This window comes from Bos grunniens, chromosome 9 (assembly GCF_055505025.1).
Source record: "Bos grunniens cultivar Pamir isolate PY7600 chromosome 9, Bosgru_T2T1.0, whole genome shotgun sequence".
In the NCBI taxonomy this organism is placed as follows: domain Eukaryota; kingdom Metazoa; phylum Chordata; class Mammalia; order Artiodactyla; family Bovidae; genus Bos; species Bos grunniens.
Window position 1 is genome coordinate 77,092,815 of NC_141173.1, and position 18,136 is coordinate 77,110,950.

Genomic DNA, 18,136 nt, shown 5'->3' on the forward strand with positions numbered 1-18,136 from the left:
ATTTGGAGATTGGGCATTGGGTTGACCCCAGAGCAGAGGGAGGCTGACTCGCCTCATTCCTCAAGTGCCACATAGACTGGTGTTTGGTCCATCATTCCGAGGTCCGGTGAGCCTCTGGATCCTCCTGTGAGCCCTGCTGCCTGCATTCCCTTCCTTCTCCCTAACTCCTTCTAGAAATGTCTGTGCCCAACAGAGTGGAAAACAAGAAACTGCAAGGTCCATCATGTTAGGGAATATTCATTATTGCAGTAAATGCTTGAGCATTATCATGTCCCAAGGCTCTGGGTATATGAGTCAGAGGAGTAAGAAGGTCATTTCCTGCCCCAGGGGACGTACAGATCAAGTTGACCCTGCTTCTGAATCCTCCTCTGGACCAAGTCCAACATTATACTCATCAGTTGAAGCCCAACAAAAGCCTTGATTAATTTACTGGGATTTTCTTTACTATAGTTTATGAAATTGAAGTTAATTGTGAGGATTCCATTCCCAGTTGTTAAGCCTCTGTGAGTGATGCTTTGCCATCTTTCAACTTCTTGCCAAACATTTAATGAGTGCTCATCTCAGCTATGCCATGGGGCTACAAAGATTTTTTTTTTCTTTAGGATGGTCTGTGCCCCTCAGATTAAAATCTTGTAATTAGAGCAGGCTTGTACTCAGTAATAATAGATACAACAATACCATACATTTCTTTATAGTGTTTACACAACATTTTTATTAATCACGTTTAAGAAAATTACCATAATCATTCTGCATAAAGACTTTGCTGAATTGTTTCTAAGTAACAAGTCTTTTTCTTTCATCCAGGCTCTTTGAAGATGCTACAGATAAACTGAACCTCATGGCTCTGGGAGGTTTTCTTTACCAGCTGAAGAAAGCATCGCAGTCCCAGCTTTTCCATTCTGTTACGGAAACAGTTGATTACTCGCTGGCAATGCCAGGTAATTCTTTCCCTGCAGAAACTGTGCCATGAAGCTAGCAGCAAACAACCCAGATCTCTGATGCCAACAGCCTGCCTGAAGACTTGAACCCCCATTCCTTTCATACACGGTCACCCTGGCTAAGTTCAAGAGCAGATTTGTCGTGTAGAGTTGAGACATGATCTGTGTGGGTGGTGCTGGTAGGGGGTTGGTTATTATCCGTTGTGAATGGAAATGTTGCAGCCGCCACAGTTGCAGGTATTATCACTGTTGTTCTGCTAAGTTTTGCTTGTGATGTAGAAATGGTGTGGCAACTCGCTGTAGATAGCTTCACATGCACGTAGGAACTTTTCTCCGTATCACAAAGCACACACCTGCCTTAGCAGAAGCAGAAGCAGCTTCTAATTCCAGAAAGGCCTGGGAGAGAAAAATGGAACACTCAACAGAAGCCTCAAGGCCGCTCTTAGAAAACCTGCCCTGGGGGCATGTGGCTTTAATGGTGGGTCAGAATCACTGGGCTTCCCAGGTGGCTCAGTGGGAAAGACTCCACGTGCCAAGCAGGAGATGCAGTTTTGATCTCTGAGTCGGGAAGATCCCTTGGAGAAGAATGGCAACCCACCCCAATATTCTCGTCTGGGAAATCCCATGGACAGAGGAACCTGGCGGGCTACAGTCCATTGGGTCGCAGAGAGTCAGGACACAACTTAGCGACTAAATAACAACAGAATCACAGTCTTCATGGATGTTACCAGGTGAACACCCTCTGGAAGGCCAACATGTGGGAGAGTGGGTAGAGTTGTATTGAATCGCCCATGAGTAGGTCCCAAGTGAGTGGCGGGTTTTGCTCACAAATGCACTGTCCATCTACAGCCAGGTTGTTGTGCTGTTAACAGTGAGTACCTTGTTCCCAGAAATTCAGGCAGAGGCACAGAGCCATGTGCCAGGATCACACTGTGGTGGCAGGTTGAAGGGCACAGCCTCTGAGGTCCTTCCAACCATTAGGAATGTTGACTCTTACTGCAGATTCTAATTTGAGAACCACAGTGCTTTCCTGTGAGTTTTTAATAGACTTTAAAACCTTAGCTATATAAAGCCAACTTTCCAGACCCAGCCAACTGCCAGAGAATCTCTGAGCCCAGGGGCAACCTTCAAAGTATTTTGCATGGAGAAATCAGTAGACTCTGAACTTACAAAAAAAAAAAAGCTGTGAGGGGCAAGAAGCAGCAGCAGACCTGGGAGGAGGATCAAATCAATCAGATCCAAGTTAAAATGCTGCCTTCACCGCTTATCAGCTGTCAATTTAGGCAAGTCAGTTCACCTTTCTGATCCTCAGTTTTCTAATCTCTACGTAGCAATAGTTGCATTTACTTCTTAAGGTTTGCTTTTAAAATTAAAGTGATCACAGACAGAACAGACTTGTGGTTGCCAATGGGGAAGAGAGGTGCAGGAGAGATGGATGGGGAGTTTGGGGTTAGCAGATGCAAATTATTATATATAAGATAAGCAACAAAGTTGCTTCCCTATAGCATAGGGAACTATATTCAATATCCTGTAATAAACTGTATTGGAAAATAATATTTTAAACATATACATATGTGTATATATATGTATACCTGAATTACCTTGCTGTAAAAATCACTGCAGATGGTGATTACAGCCATGAAATTAAGACGCTTACTCCTTGGAAGGAAAGTTATGACCAATCTAGATAGCATATTCAAAAGCAGAGACATCACTTTGCCAACAAAGGTCCATCTAGTCAAGGCTATGGTTTTTCCAGTGGTCATGTATGGATTTGAGAGTTGGACTGTGAAGAAAGCTGAGCACCAAAGAATTGATGCTTTTGAACTGTGGTGTTGGAGAAGACTCTTGAGAGTCCCTTGGACTGCAAGGAGATCGGTCTTGGGTGTTCTTTGGAAGGAATGATGCTAAAGCTGAAACTCCAGTACTTTGGCCACCTCATGCGAAGAGTTGACTCATTGGAAAAGACTCTGATGCTGGGAGGGATTGGGGGCAGGAGGAAAAGGGGACGACAGAGGATGAGATGGTTGGATGGCATTACCAACTCGATGGACGTGAGTTTGAGTGAACTCCGGGAGTTGGTGATGGACAGGGAGGCCTGGAGTGCTGCAATTCATTGGATCGCAAAGAGTCGGACACAACTGAGCAGTGACTGAACTGAACTGAACTGAACTGACAGTAGAAATTGATGCATTGTAAATTAACTATACTTCAATAAAATAAAAGTGATTAAAGACACAAAGAACCAACACAATGTCTCATGCAGGGTAAACATTCAGTAAATGTCAGTGATTTTTGTTACTGTCATTTTGAAGTTTGTTTGATATGGCCAGGCTAATTAGAAAGGCATATTCTGGTTGGTAGAGGCTGATTGTGATCAGCATTTTGTGGGCATTGCGGGAAGAGCAGGAGGACATGAGCAAGAAGAGTGAAGAAGACTAAGGTGGCAAAGTAGTAGCAAGAAATCAGAGCAAGCAAGAATTGTACAGAAGCAAGACAAAGCAGGTTAGATCGCGTGTTACTGGGTAGCAAAGGGGCCTGACCTGCTTGGCAGGGGCTTCAGAGGTGCTGTTAAGGGCTGACAAAGTGGACAGCGGCTGTGAACGATGGGACGATAACTGCAGCCACTGTTGCTAAGAGTGGAGGGCAGGTAGTCTGTGCCAGGCCTGTGCTGAAAGGTTGTTGTTGAATCACGCGAATACACCGGGATTCTTGGACCCCAGAGGAGAAGAATTCAATCTGGGGCCAGAGACGAGGTTTGATCGCTCAGAGCTTTTGTGTAATAAAGTTTTATTAAAGTATAAAGGAGATAGAGAAAGCTTCTGACATAGGCATCAGAAGGGGGCAGAAAGAGTACCCCCATGCTAGTCTTCAGCTGGATGTTATATAGTCATTAGCAGTCTGTTAATGAAAGAAAGGAATGTCTTAAAATTCAGAATGGCACCAGGCCCCTCACCCATAAGATGCATTTTGGGATAATCTTGGCGCCAAATGGTTTATCCTGGGCCATAAAATGATTAACTTGAATCTTGAAGAAGGGCAGACCACCATACAAATAGTTTCATTTACATAGATTAGGGGAACAATATCCATACTGGTTTGTCAAGTAGGTTCTGGGCCGAGAGGTGGAACCGACTTGGAGACAGAGTTTGGGGTAAAGGCATAGTACCTTAGCATAGCTTAAGACGAACATTTCCATAAGAAAAAGGCATTGGGTATCTCTAGGCAAAACCAGGTGTCATTATGGCAACACAGTATTTTGAGAGAAACCTCCCTTTAAATTTGTATAGAGAAGGAAAAAATATTGCTAGTTTGTTTCCTCCTGCCGCTTAAGAGAGATAAAAATGTCTGACACTTGCAGGCTATTTCCTCCATTTGGAGACCCCTGGCCTTCCTGCCTGTTACTCTCTCAGTGCTGAGTACTTTTGAGTATTGGTCATATTTCATCCTTGAAGTAACTTTAAGGAGAAGGCACTGTTATCCCACTTTTACAATGAGAAACCGTGAATTAGGTAAACTTCCAGTCTATGGTAACCCAACTGTTAAATGATGGAGCCAAGATTTGGGCCTGGGCAGCCGATACCCTAACCTTTCTATTGATACTTAACCACATCATTCCTCCTTATCACAAGTATTGTTCACACTTGTCACAGCAGGCACTAGGGATGCTGTAGTGAACAGATGGGTGGGCTCTGACCTTGTCGACCGAACTCCTGTTCATGCTTGAATCCGGGCTCCTTTCCTATCTTGGCAAATTCACACCAAATAATCCTACTTATCAACTGTGACTCTTTGATTTTCATCCTCTAGCCATGCTTAGACAGGTCAAACTATTTCTGAGTTTGGGATTGATGGCTTTTATGGTCTTGTCTTCTTGTAGGAGAAGTGAAGTCTACCCAAGACCGCAAAAGTGCCCTCCACCTGTTCCGCCTCGGGGACGCCATGCTAAGGATTGTGCGGAGCAAATCGAGGCCCCTGCTCCACGTGATGCGCTGCTGGAGCCTCGTGGCCCCACACCTAGTAGAGGTGAGCGCCCTGAAAGTGGGAGGCCTGGGGACTCCAGGCAGAGTGGGGACAAAGGCAGTGTGGCCACATTGCCTGGTCACAAGCATCATCATTCTCTGATTACACCCCATGGCTCCTATCAACCCAATGGTGGCACTGCCCTGGTCTCACTCTGACCCTTCTTTATACTTATGTGACTTAGCTGGGCACCTCATACAGCCAGTTTCTTATTCTTTATGGTCTGCTACCAGCCTTAGTCTGGCAATTCTTTTTTGTACGCGAACATAACAATGTCTTTTGTTCCTGCTGGGCTCCCCTTTCTAATAGCTAAATATATTCCCTCTACATAGAGGAACCGTACATCCTGGTTTTCTCAACTGAATTAACACTCCTAGGACCTCTTTGACTTTCCAAAGGAAAGCGGTTTATATGATAAATTATATGATAATCTAAATATCCATCTAAATATCTCAATACGTGATGACTGGCTGCTTCTAAGTTGATGGGGAAATTGTTGCCCTGTTTGACAGTGGTAACTAGTCTGTATAGCCCTTTAGCACTTAATCTGGTAGAGCTATGCCATAGCTCATCTGGTCTCTCCTCTAGCCAACTAGCCCTGGCTTGTTCTTGTGGAATTCTTAGGATTCCAAAGGAAAGCAAGAGGGCAATTCCAAATCAGAATTATTTATTCAGTCCTTTACTTATATAATGCTTGTTATTATATAATATCAAATATTATATAAACAAAGCAAGTCACACATCCAAGCCCAGGGTCAGTGTGGGAGAGGACTACTAAAGGACACAGATACAATGATGTGAGTCAATTAATTCACTATTGGTGCAGTCACCCCACATCCCGAGGGACAAATGACTCATCTGATCTTCATATGTTTGAAGCACAGCTAGCAAGGATACCATGGGCAGTTTCCAGACAAGGTTCCAGTGTATTTAGTCAGCGTGTTCTATACTGCCCCCCAAAAAATGTCACATTACTGGGAAAAAGAAAAAGAAGAAGAAATTATTGTACTGTGTGTGTGTTAGTCGCTCAGTCGTGCCTCTTTGCAACCCTATGGACTGTAGCCTGCCACACTCCTCTCTCCTGGGATTCTCCAGGCAAGAATACTGGAGTGGGTTGCCGTGTTCTCCTCCCGGGGATCTTCCCAGGAATTGAACCCCGGTCTCCTGCATTGCAGGCAGACTCTTGATGGTCTGAGCCACCAGGGAAGCCTGGCTATTAGAAAATCTTAATTTTCTAGAAACTTCAAAGTGAAACTGGAGATGTGTCTGATCAGTTGGTTAAATTATTTAAAGTGCAGTTTAATGTGCTGTTCACTGATACTTACCCTTGAAATCTTTTACTTTAGCAGAGTTGCTGCTTCCACTTCCCTCCAGGAAGGTGGGTTAGGAAAACCTTCAGGAACCAGGTTCTTAGTTGCCCGAAGTCCTGAGGGTGTTCGACTCTCTTGTGAATTTTGCAGGCTGCCTGCCATAAGGAAAGACACGTGTCTCAGAAGGCGGTTTCCTTCATCCATGACATACTGACGGAGGTTCTCACGGACTGGAATGAGCCACCTCATTTCCACTTTAACGAAGCTCTCTTCCGACCGTTCGAGCATATCATGCAGCTGGAGTTGTGTGACGAGGACGTCCAAGACCAGGTCAGCGTGTCGCCATCACAGCCCCGCTGTCTTTGCCATAGCCTGCCGGCCCTCACTGAGCAAACCGGCAGGACTGCTGTGTGAGCGCTGCAGATTTCCTCTTTCCAGCACTGTAAGCCTGTGTGAAATCAGGGACCAGAAGAGGTTAAGTAGTTTAGCTAAGGATATATGATTAGTGATTGGTGGAGCTTGGATTTGAACAAGGCACCCTGGCTATACGAGTCTGTGCTCTCATACCCACACTGTACTCTTAACCACGGTCCTGCCCTCTACGGAAAGACAAATGGTGAAGAAACTAGAGACTTCGTATCTTTCTTATGATGATGATCTAAGAATACAGATCCTCTGTCTCTGAAATCTACTAAAAATGTTAAATAAGGGCTAAGCTTTTTATTTTAAATATACTGACACACAGGCAAGAAAGTAAGGAATATTAAGATGCCCAAAACTAAGTAACAGTGGGAAGCCAGAGAAGCAGAGCTCTGAGACTGGATTGGCCATGAGCAAACTGACCATCAGGTAAAGCTAAATGTCTGCCTTCAGTCAAAAATAATTGACTCATTAGGAAATAACATGTCATGAATACAGAAAGAAAAGCAAACAATAAAAATAGACATATACACCCTCTCCAGCTCCCCACCAGGGATCCAGATATTGCTGTTATCAGAGACTGACTTTAAAATAACTGTGTTTATTAAAATTCTAAATAATCATTTAGAACAGGAGAGATTTTGGCTATGGTGGCATAAAGAAGTTAGCAGATCCTCTCCATAAAAATTTAGTCTACAAAAATAAAAAATTGTCAAAGGCATCCATTGCAGGGCTCTTGAAATTGACCACAGGCAGATGACAAATTGAGTAGCATTTATGCTGAAAAATAGTTCTTGCCAGAACTTTGGTTAAGGACAGTGGGAGCCTGTGACCTTCTTAGTGAAGGTGGAAGTCATCACTTACAAGCTATTGATAAGAATAGTAATTTGACCAGTGTAGGCTGACTGGGAAAATCAGCCTTTCTGCTTAAGAGACAGACTCGATTTGAAGAAGACTACTGGTTTGTCCACTAGAAAATATAGATTTGGTAGGAAATGAGCAATAGAATACTACAGTGTTGCTGGCCTAAGGCTGCAATGGTGAACCAGTAACAAACGTAACATGAGATTCCGGAAACCAGAGATTTCATAGAAGGACAAGGTAAATTCCTTATGCATCTCTAGCTGACTGAAATATGGACGTATATAGGATAGACCGTCTAAATCCCATCGAAAGCAAAACACCAGAGAGAGTTATAAACTGGCTGAACTTTGAATATTCTCCCCAGCTGATTGGCAGAGGGCAGTCTCCTTAAAGGCTCAAAGTATTTGAGCGAAGTCTCTGCCTACTTCATCAGCTTATGACTAACCTATGCAGACATGAAGACAGCACTAGAAAGTCAGGCTGAAAAATAAAAATAAAGAAATTTAGTAGAGATACCAGTGCCTCACACCATGGGAAGAGCAGAGATAGGGTCTATAGTATAAGCCTGAGCAGTTTAGTATAAAAAAAAAAAAAAAACAAGAATAAATCAGAATCCAGCATTGCTATAATATCTAAAATGTCCAATGTTCAGCAAAAAAAGTATGAGATATTCAAAGAAATAAGAAACAGTGATGTATACTCGGGGGTTGGGGGGAAGGGTGGACAATAGAAACTGCCTTAGAGTGAGACCAGATGTTGTATTAAGCTAAAACCAGGATTATTTAGATCCAAAATTCTGATTTGGAGTGGGAAGAGAGACAGACACAGGATCTAGAAGAGGTGGTGACCCTTACCAATGATACGTTCATGGTAGAAATTATAGAATATTTAGCCAAAGAAGTTCAGCACATGTGATGGGAAGAGGGCTCTCTTTAGTGTGTCCTGGCTGTGGCTTGGAATGTTGAATTAGGGGGCAGAGACTTTGGAGCAGCTACTATAAGTATGTTCAAAGCATTATGTTCAAAGATGACAGTGTCTGAAAAATAGAGAATCTACATAGAGAAATGGAAACAGAACGAATACAAATTCTAGAGTTGACAACAACACATGAAAAATCCACTAAATAGGCTTATCAGCAATATGTGAAATGGTAGAAGAAAGAATCAGAATCAGCAAGATTGGTGTAACAGCTCAAAAATCAGTTGTGTATCTTTTCAGTAGAATAAAGGATTAAAACCCTATGGTTTTATCCATCACTCATTTTAAATGAAAAACTTTCAAGAAATGAGGAATAGAAAGGAGTTCACTACTTGGATGAAAGGAGTATTTGAGAATCGAATACCAAACTTCACACAATGGTCAACTGAATGCTTTTTCCCAATAACTGGGAACAAAGCAAAGATTTCCACCTTTACCAATTCTGTTCAACATTGTAAATTTTACTCACTGTACCAAAAAATTAATGCCATCCAGTTTTTGAAAAACAAAATTGTCTTAGTTCATAGACAACATAGTCTTATAAATAGAAAATCCTAAGGAATTTATTTTTTAAATTACTAGAATTAATAGTGAGTTTAGCTAGGTTACTGGATATAAAAACAACACATTAAAGTCACTTGCATTCCCATATCCAAGATGTAAGATATCAAAAATTGAAATTGAGAACAATTCCCTTTACAAGAGCATCACAAATAAAATATTTATTTTAGCTAAATTTAGGAATTTAAATTTAAGAGCATCACAAATAAAATATTTATTTTTGCTAAATTTAGGAATTTAGCAAAAGACGTTAAATACCTGTATGCTGAAAGCTACAAAATATTGCTGAGAAAAAAAAAAAAAAGAATATTCAAACAAATTATGAGAGATGCTACATTCATGGATTGAAAGACAGTATTTTTATTTATTTTTTTTAATTTTTTTTTGAAAGACAGTATTTTTAAATAGCAGATTTCCCCAAGTTGATATATAGATTCAGTACAATTCCTATCAAAATCTCAGCAGACTTTTTTGAAGAAATTGGGAAGTTTATATGCAAGTTCAAAGGATCTAGAATACAGAAAACACATTTGAAAAAGAACAGTGAATCTGGAGAATTTACACTACCCAATTTCAAAACTTGAGGAATCTACACCGTGGAATATTGGTGTAAGGAGAGACTTATTGATCAGGGGAACTGAATAGAAAGTATAGAAATAAATTCTCACATTTATGGTAGATTTTTGACAAAGATGTCATTGCAGTTCAATAGAGGGACAGGATATTCCTTTAGCAAATGGTGCTTGAACATATGAAGTAAAAATGAATTTACACCCTTTCATTTACCATACAGAAAAAATAACTCAAAATGGGTCATAGGCTGAAATAAGTGCAAAGCCTATAAAAGCTTCCACAGAAAGCATGGGAGACCACCTTGGGTTAGGCAGAGATTCCTTAGAAATGACACCAACAGGATCTGTAAAAAGAAAAATTGATGATTTGGACTTCATCAAAATGTAAAACTTTTGTTCTTCAAAAGACACCATTTAGGGGCTTCCCTGGTAGCTCAGTAGTGAGGAGTCTGTCTGTCAATTTGGGGGACATGGGTTCGATCTCTGGCCCTGGAGGATCCCACATGCTACGTGAAACGGCTAGGCCCATATGCTACGACTATTGAGCCTGTCCTCTAGAGCCCAAAAACCACGACTGCTGAGCGAGCCCACATGCCACGCTACTGAAGCCCACGTTCTGCAAAAAGGGAAGCCACTGCAGTGAGAAGCCCACACACCACAACTAGAGAAAGTCCATGCACAACAATAAAGACCAGCACAGCCAAAAAATAAATGATTTTTTTTAAAGAGACTATTTAAAAATAAAAAGACAAGCCCAAAGCTGTGAAAAAGAATTTGCAAACCATGTGTCTTGGAAAGGACTTACATTTAGAATGCAGGAAGAACTCAATGATAAAAAGACAGTAATGAGAAGACAAAAACCTAACTTCAAAAACAGCAAAATATTTACAAATAGCATGTGAAAAGTTGCTTAGTGACACTTAGTAAAATGCAAATTAATGCAGTATGGTTGCTTATTTAGAAGACTTTTGAGTGAGTTTGTCTAGGTTTTGATTTTTCTCTTGCACTAAAATTAACCCAGAAATAGGGAGCCGGGAAGCACATCTATCTTCCCAGAAACTCGCCTGCTTCTTAGAAGGAAAAGGCGCCAACTGCTGCCCCCTTTGCCTCTGCAGGTTGTCACGTCCATCGGGGAGCTGGTTGAAGTGTGCTCTGCCCAGATCCAGTCAGGCTGGAGGCCCCTGTTCAGCGCCCTGGAAACGGTGCACAGCGGGAACAAGTCCGAGGTGAAGGAGTACCTGGTGGGCGAGTATTCCATGGGTAAGACCGTGTGTGGATTTTGCATCCTGAAACTTGTTTATTAGTTCTACATTCTAATGACTGTAGTTCTATGTTTTTTGGTGGAATCTTAAAAAACTTTGTCTGTATAAGATCATATCATCATCAAAAAGAGGCCACGTTCCTTTCTGATTTGGATGCATTCTATTTCCACTCTTGGCTGATGGCTCCGGCTGGGGCTTCTGGTTCTGTGTTGAATGGGAGTGCTGATTTTGGCTATGGGGCAATAGCTCTTTATGTCAAGCTTCATGCTATCGAAAGAAGTTGGAAAACAGGGAAGACTGGCATTCCGTTGTTTTATCAGCAGGAAATGGTGTAGCAGGAACACAAGCTCTGAGTTCTGCCAGCAGGTCGAGAACCTTGAGCGTTACCAGGCCCTGCTCTCAGTGACAGAGGAGACAGAAGGCTGAGAGACGTAGGTCATTTCACTTACACATATCTGTGTTGAGTTCATTCATAAAACCAAAAGGGAAAAATGTTATCCACTATCTAAGAAGCAGCAGAAAATATCCAAATAACAGGGAATTCGAATTAGGGAGATGGGGTGTGGCTGGAAATAGATGGGCAGCCATACAGTAGGCCCAGTGACCAGGGGTTGGGTCAGGGGCCTCCAAGACTAACCTTGCATTTAGAGACCCAGCAGAAGGACTCATGGGACTCAGCATGTAGTTATGCCAAGATTTATTACATAGCTCAGACTTATTAATGGCTCATGGCCAAGGTTTATTACAGTGATATGGTAAGGACAAGCCAGATCCTAAGGGGAAAACACAGAATCCGTATGCGGGCCTCCCTGAGCTCTCCCCCTCCCTTGAGGGTCCCACGGAGCACTTCACCTCCAGTGGGAAAATGAAGCAGTATATATGACCAGGGGCAGTGTGTGAGCCTTTCTACACAGGGAAGCCCATTAGAGACCCAGCTAAGGGCTGGTCACTTAGGTACCCTCTGCCCAACACATCCCAAAATCCATACTTCCTTGCGGGGGTGTTGGGGGGAGGTGTTCAGATCAAACTGTGTTCTTTGCCCCAACCATCCAGGCGCAGAGTAAACCATCCAATTAAAGGACTATTCGGTGAGCCAGGTTTCCAGACCAGCCAAGGGCCAACCCTTGAGGCAGGCCTTTCTGAGGATAGCAGCCTCTGAGCCTTCTATGTTAGCTCTTTTCAGCACAGGTATGAGTAAGTTAGTATGTGCCATCAGGGGGTTATCGAAACCTTCCCATACCTATAATGATTGTGTCCAGGAGAATTCCAAAGGACCACATGTTTAATGGCCCTGTGTAGACCTACACATTGCTCAGCCCTGCATTCAGCCAGCTTTGCCCTCATCTGTCTGCTAAGCTCTCCTCTTAGCCGTCCTACAGCTCCCCCTGCAGGCAAAGCTGAGAAGGACAACACGGGAGCCAAGCCGGTTATCCAGTCAAAAGACCTGGGCTTTGCTCCAGTAGATATATATATTTTTTTAATGCTCTTTGGAAGGTGCTGGGAGTATGGGCAACCTGAAGGGTAGACACCTAACTTTCTTAAAACTCTGTAACCTTCCTCCTTCAGGAAAAGGCCAGGCTCCAGTGTTTGATGTATTTGAAGCTTTTCTCAATACCGACAACATCCAGGTCTTTGCTAATGCAGCCACTAGTTACATCATGTGCCTTATGAAGTTTGTCAAAGGACTGGGTAAGTGGAGCCCCCCCCCCCTTCCTGCCTCCTGACAGCTGGAGACCCTTATCCGTATGGCTCTGTGTGAGTTGGCTGCAGGCGTCCTGGGAGAGAAGCAGACGGTGCTATGCTGTGTGCTCAGGAGCATAGAGCACAAAGCTTTCTGTAAACACAGCTTGGATTCTGTCCAGGGTTGATATTTTTCATGGTGTTCATGGAATAATTTTATAATGAAGTGTGTCTTCATATATTATTTTACTCCAACTTCTTTTTGAATCCTAAAACGTTCACTATTATATTTAGTAATTGCTTTTATGCAGGAAACTGCTGTTCTCAGTGTCACATAATTAATAAGCCTAATTAGAGTTTGAGTTCCCAGCTCTTAAGCAAAAGTTACGATGCCTTCCCCCAGACTCTATTGATTATAAAATGTAGTTTGAAAGTGTAGGAGTCACCCTTCCTTGAGATTTCGTGTGTTTTAGGAAATACCTACCTGATTTTTAGGCTTAATTTAGAAATACTTTAACACAGTAGAGTGCTCATTGGAAAGAACTCCAGTGCTGGGAAAGACTGAAGGCAGGAGGTGAAGGGGACGACAGAGGATGAGATGGTTGGATGGCATCACCAACTCCATGGACATGAATTCGAGCAAGTTCTGGGAGTTGGTGATGGACAGGGAAGCCTGGCATGCTGCAGTCCATGGGGTTGCAAAGAGTCGTATACCACTGAGCGACTGAACTGATATAGCATGACCTACTGTTGGTATGGCTCAGTTTTATCCACAGTGAAAGTGAAAGGGAGTGGTGGTTAGTTAAATGCAAAGTTTAGAAGAAACTTCAAGTTTTGAGACTTTCACCCTGGAGAGCTCTTAGATACAGGGCCTTGAGAACCTTTTAAATAAAGAAAATATAAGGTCAATCTTTATAAAAATATAAAGGATATCAACCCTGAATATCCATTGGAAGGACTAATGCTGAAGCTGAAGCTCCAGTATTTTGGCCACCTGATGCAAAGAACTGACTGAGAAAGATTGAGCGGTATCACCAATTCAATGGACATGAGCTTGAGCAAGCTCAGGAGATAGTGAAGGACAGGGAAGCCTGGCGTGCTACAGTCCATGGGGTTGCAAAGAGTTGGACACGACTTAGTGACTGAACAACACCAAAAAAATGATTTTGTATTCTTGCAAGGTAACTGACAATTTCTTTGCAAAAGAAAATAGGACATGGAGAAGCTAGGTGATTTCATCCATGTTCCCCTTATTTTGGAGCAGGAATAAAATGCAAGTTTCAATAAAGAGGCTGGAGGCCACAGGTCTGATCCGTAGACCATCCTTGTTACATTATGTTCTTATATACACACTCTGTTTTTCTCTGTACTCTGGGAAGTAGAGGGCTGAACTGAGGGAACATGAATGCCCCTCACTTATCCACTATACATGCTGAGCTTCAGAGGAAGATTTCTTTGAACAAAGTAAGATTTTACTCTTTTTAAACTCTTTCACTGTTGTTCACTCAGTCGTGTCCAACTCTTTGCAACCCCATGGACTGCAGCACGCCAGCCCTCCCTGTCCCTCACCATCTCCCGGAGTTTGCCCAAGTTTGTGTCCATTGAATTGGTAATGCCATCCAACCATCACATGCTCCTTTCAAGCTCTGTCCTACATTAAATAGAAACCAAATAGTTTAGTATCTTAATCATAAGAATACCTTAAAGCATGAGGTAATCCCTGCATTAGATAGTAAAAAAGAAAAAATCCGGTGCTTATTTAGAAAAAAAACACTTCCTCCTATGCTTCTCCTTTACTCTGTCAAGTACTATCTCACTCACTAGAGTCCTGATACCAGATGTGTCTGGGGTTTGTTCCCACACCAAGCAGTTCTCTGTGACACCAGCCAGGTACCCTACTGGTCAATTCAATTCTGATACTTATTAGAGTTAGCACAGGTTAAGGGTTCAGTCCTATGTGACTGCCCCCCCCCCATTTAAAATGACAGTTGCAAGTAGTGGATCCCCAAGTTACTCACAACTCTGTCCAACTTGGCTATAAATCAGTAGTTCCCATGATTCCCCCACCCCTTGGATTTGAGGATTTGTTAGAGCAGCTCACAGAAGAGAGGAAAATACATTCATCAGTTTATTATATAATAATGCATATGATAAATGATATAGGTGAACAGTCAGATAAAGAGAGAATACAAGGTGAGGTCCAGAAGAGTCCCAAGCTCAGGAGCTTCTGCCCCCATGGAGTTGGGGTAGAAGCTCCTCCCAGCATATTGATGTGTTGACCAATGCAGAGGCTCTCTGAACCCCATTCTTTGGGGATTTTTTTATGGAGGCATCATCATGTGGGGATGATCAATCATTAACTCAATTTCCACCCCCTCTCTTGCACCATGGTCTTTCTGGTAACCAGCCACCATCCAGGAGCTCACCAAGCTTTGCCTCACAAGAACAAAAATCCTGTCACCCAGGAAATTCCAAGGGGTTTTGGAGTTCATCTTCAGGAGCTGGAGTCAAAGATCAAGTATCAGAACAAAAGATGTTCTTAGTATTCTTATCATTTGGGAAATTAGGGTTTTAGGAGCTCTGTGCCAGGAACTGGGGGCAGACTAAAATATTTTCTAGTGCTCCACAGTCTTACATTTCATTTAAGAATCATTATCAATGGTAATGCAGGAGATGTGGGTTCCATCCCTGGGTCAGAAAGATCCCCTGGAGGAGGAAATGGCAACCCACTTCAGTATGCTTGCCTGGGAAATCCCATGAACAGAGGAGCCTGGCGGGCTGCCATCCCTGGGGTTGCAAAGAGTCAGACACAACTGAGCACACACATGCACGAACACATGCATGCGTGCAACACTACAAAACAGATTATTGGTATTCTGTTGTTCCGTGAACAATCAAGTGCCTGGTACATTGGCACAGTGAATAAAACATGCTTCCTGCCTGTGAGAGGTTTGCTGCCTCTTCTGGGAAACAGACACATAAATCAATAATCACAGTTCAGTAGTAAGAATACTTTCATAGATGCTAGTTTAAAAAAAAAAAGTCATTTAAGCTGAGATAAGCAAGCTGCTGAGACAGGGTGCTGGGTAGTAGACCCCATGCAGACTTCACAGGAGAAGTGACCTTTGAACTTGGTGGAGTGAGCTGTTTACTTTTCTGAAAGTTGGGTACCCACAGAGGAGGGATCCTAGGCGATGAGTTGGAATGGGCCCTGCATGCCACATCAGGGGACTGAGAATGCGCAGGGAAGGTTTCGAAACGAAACTCTGGCAGCACGTGTTCCTGTGGGCAAGGATAAGAGGCTGCAGGCAGAGACCAGTGTGCAGTAGTCTGGGAGCGAGCAGAGTGCATGGAATTCAGGACATTGTAGAGGTGGGATCAGTAGGGCTTGTACTGCTATGATGTGGGGCCTGAAAAGAAGAGGAACTGAGGCTGACTCCCCCCTCCTCAAATTCTGTCAGAACTGATGTTACTCAGAATCAGTATATCCAAAAGGAGTGGAGGAGAGGGAAAAGTCATGAATACTGTCTTTGGACATGTGTACAAGTTTCTATGAAATATTCAAGTGGAGATGTCAGAATTTTGAGATCTTATCTTGAGGAGGGGGTTGAGGTCTGAAAATAGAGCTGAAGAATTGGCAGTGTGCAGCTGAGGATATTTAAAACCAAAAGGTTCTAATTTTTCTGTGAATTATGAGGCAGAGTTATTTGTGTGTGGCTTAGGGTCAGTGGGACATCTGTTGTTGTTCACTCAGTTGTGTCTAATTCTTTGTGGCCCCATGGAATGCAGCACTCCAGGCTTCCCTGTCGTTCACCATCTCCTCAAATTCATATCCATTGAGTTGATGAAGCTATTGCCTTCCGAGGCCCCGATATAGCCACACAGGCTGTGTCCTGCCCGTCTCCAGGGGGCACAGACTTTGATATGTAACACAGAAGTCTGGATAAAAAAAACTTTAGAACATTCCTTAAGAAGATAGGAAATAGATTTATTTGTTTGGGTTTTTTTTGGGGGGGGGTACTTTTTATTTTACATTGGGGTATGCATGCTCTGTCGCTTCAGTCATGTCCAACTCTGTCCATGGGATTCTCCAGGCAAGAATACTGGAGCAGGTTGCCATGCCCTCTTCCAGGGGATCTTCCTGCCCCTGGGATCGAGCCCGCATCTCCTGCACTGCAGGCAGATTCTTTACCCACTGAGCCACTTGGCAACCCTAGCCAATTAATAAACAATGTTCTGATAGTTTGATGTGAACAGCAAAGGGACTCAGCCATATACATACATGTATCCATTCTCCCCCACACTCCCCTCACATCCAGGCTGCCACATAACATTGAACAGAGTTCCATATGCTATACAGTAGGTCCTTGTTGGTTATCCATTCAAAGGGTAGCAGTGTGTACATGTCAAGAAATGAATTTATTTTTAATTCCCACGTGGTTATTTCAACATGAATTTGAACTGCTCTGTGTTTTTATACTGTAAGGTATATTAATCTAACTAGGAGTTGGCAAACTATGGCCCACGGGCCAATCCCATCCACTCAGAGTTTTTATAAATAAAATTTTATTGAAACACAGCCATGGTCATTTGTCTATGGCTGTTTTGTGCTACAGTGACAGAGTTGAGAAGTTGCAACAAAGACAGTGTGATCTGCAAAGCTTAAAACATTTACATGGAAAAGAAGTTTGCCAATCCCTGATCCAACCAGTCCATTCTGAAGGAGATCAGCCCTGGGATTTCTTTGGAAGGAATGATGCTAAAGCTGAAACTCCAGTACTTTGGCCACCTCATGCGAAGACTTGCCTCATTGGAAAAGACTCTGATGCTGGGAGGGATTGGGGGCAGGAGGAGAAGGGGACGACAGAGGATGAGATGGCTGGATGGCATCACTGACTCGATGGACGTGAGTCTGAGTGAACTCCGGGAGTTGGCGATGGACAGGGAGGCCTGGCGTGCTGCGATCCATGGGGTCGCAAAGAGTCAGACACAACTGAGCGACTGAACCGAACTGATCTAAAACATAAGTGGTTTTCTCTTCTTTTTTGAGAAACATGACTCTTTATCTTTTAAACTTCAGCTAATGCCTACTAATTATGTCTGTTTACCTGCAGGAAGGCTGCTAGTACTACCACTGGAGACAATTAGAAATAGTTACAGTACTGTGATTTTATTAAAAAGTATAGGAATAGATTCATCATGCAAGAAGAAAAATGGTAATTCTGAATTACTTATTTACCTATAGACTATCGAGATGTCCTCTACAGATCTGTTACATTTCTAGATAGATACACAAAAATAGATCATTTCAGTTCAATTGTGTAGTCACCACCCCTAAACTGCAGATGTTTCGAATCCTCCCAGAATCTTCATTTATGATCACTGTTTAGTGCTGAGCACTGGCAACAAACAAGGTCCTTCTCTAAAGGGAGAAGGGCCTAGTGCTTCGTCCCAGCCCAGCGCATGGCTGGTCTCCAAGATCATCCCGTATCATCAAAGCTTCACAAGTCAGAGCGTCAGCAGCAGGC

The 18,136-nt window shown here is 42.9% G+C and overlaps 1 protein-coding gene and 1 long non-coding RNA gene across 10 annotated transcripts in view; one reads left to right on the forward strand and one right to left on the reverse strand.

Annotated features, from left to right (window-relative positions):
* The window catches only part of ARFGEF3 (ARFGEF family member 3), a 178,504-nt gene that overhangs the window by 129,699 nt on the left and 30,669 nt on the right, over nucleotides 1–18,136 (forward strand). For all 9 annotated transcript variants that reach the window (XM_086318045.1, XM_086318047.1, XM_086318053.1 and 6 more), the window contains 5 exons: nucleotides 805–938; nucleotides 4,819–4,964; nucleotides 6,422–6,601; nucleotides 10,782–10,926; nucleotides 12,495–12,617. In XM_086318045.1, the coding sequence (XP_086174171.1) occupies nucleotides 805–938; nucleotides 4,819–4,964; nucleotides 6,422–6,601; nucleotides 10,782–10,926; nucleotides 12,495–12,617 (728 nt within the window). The remainder of the gene's footprint in view (nucleotides 1–804; nucleotides 939–4,818; nucleotides 4,965–6,421; nucleotides 6,602–10,781; nucleotides 10,927–12,494; nucleotides 12,618–18,136) is intronic.
* On the reverse strand, nucleotides 685–6,426 carry LOC147366215 (uncharacterized). Its single transcript, XR_015133255.1, has 2 exons — nucleotides 6,287–6,426; nucleotides 685–1,334 (listed from the first exon to the last, which is right to left on the reverse strand). It is a non-coding gene; the product is annotated as an uncharacterized LOC147366215 (long non-coding RNA).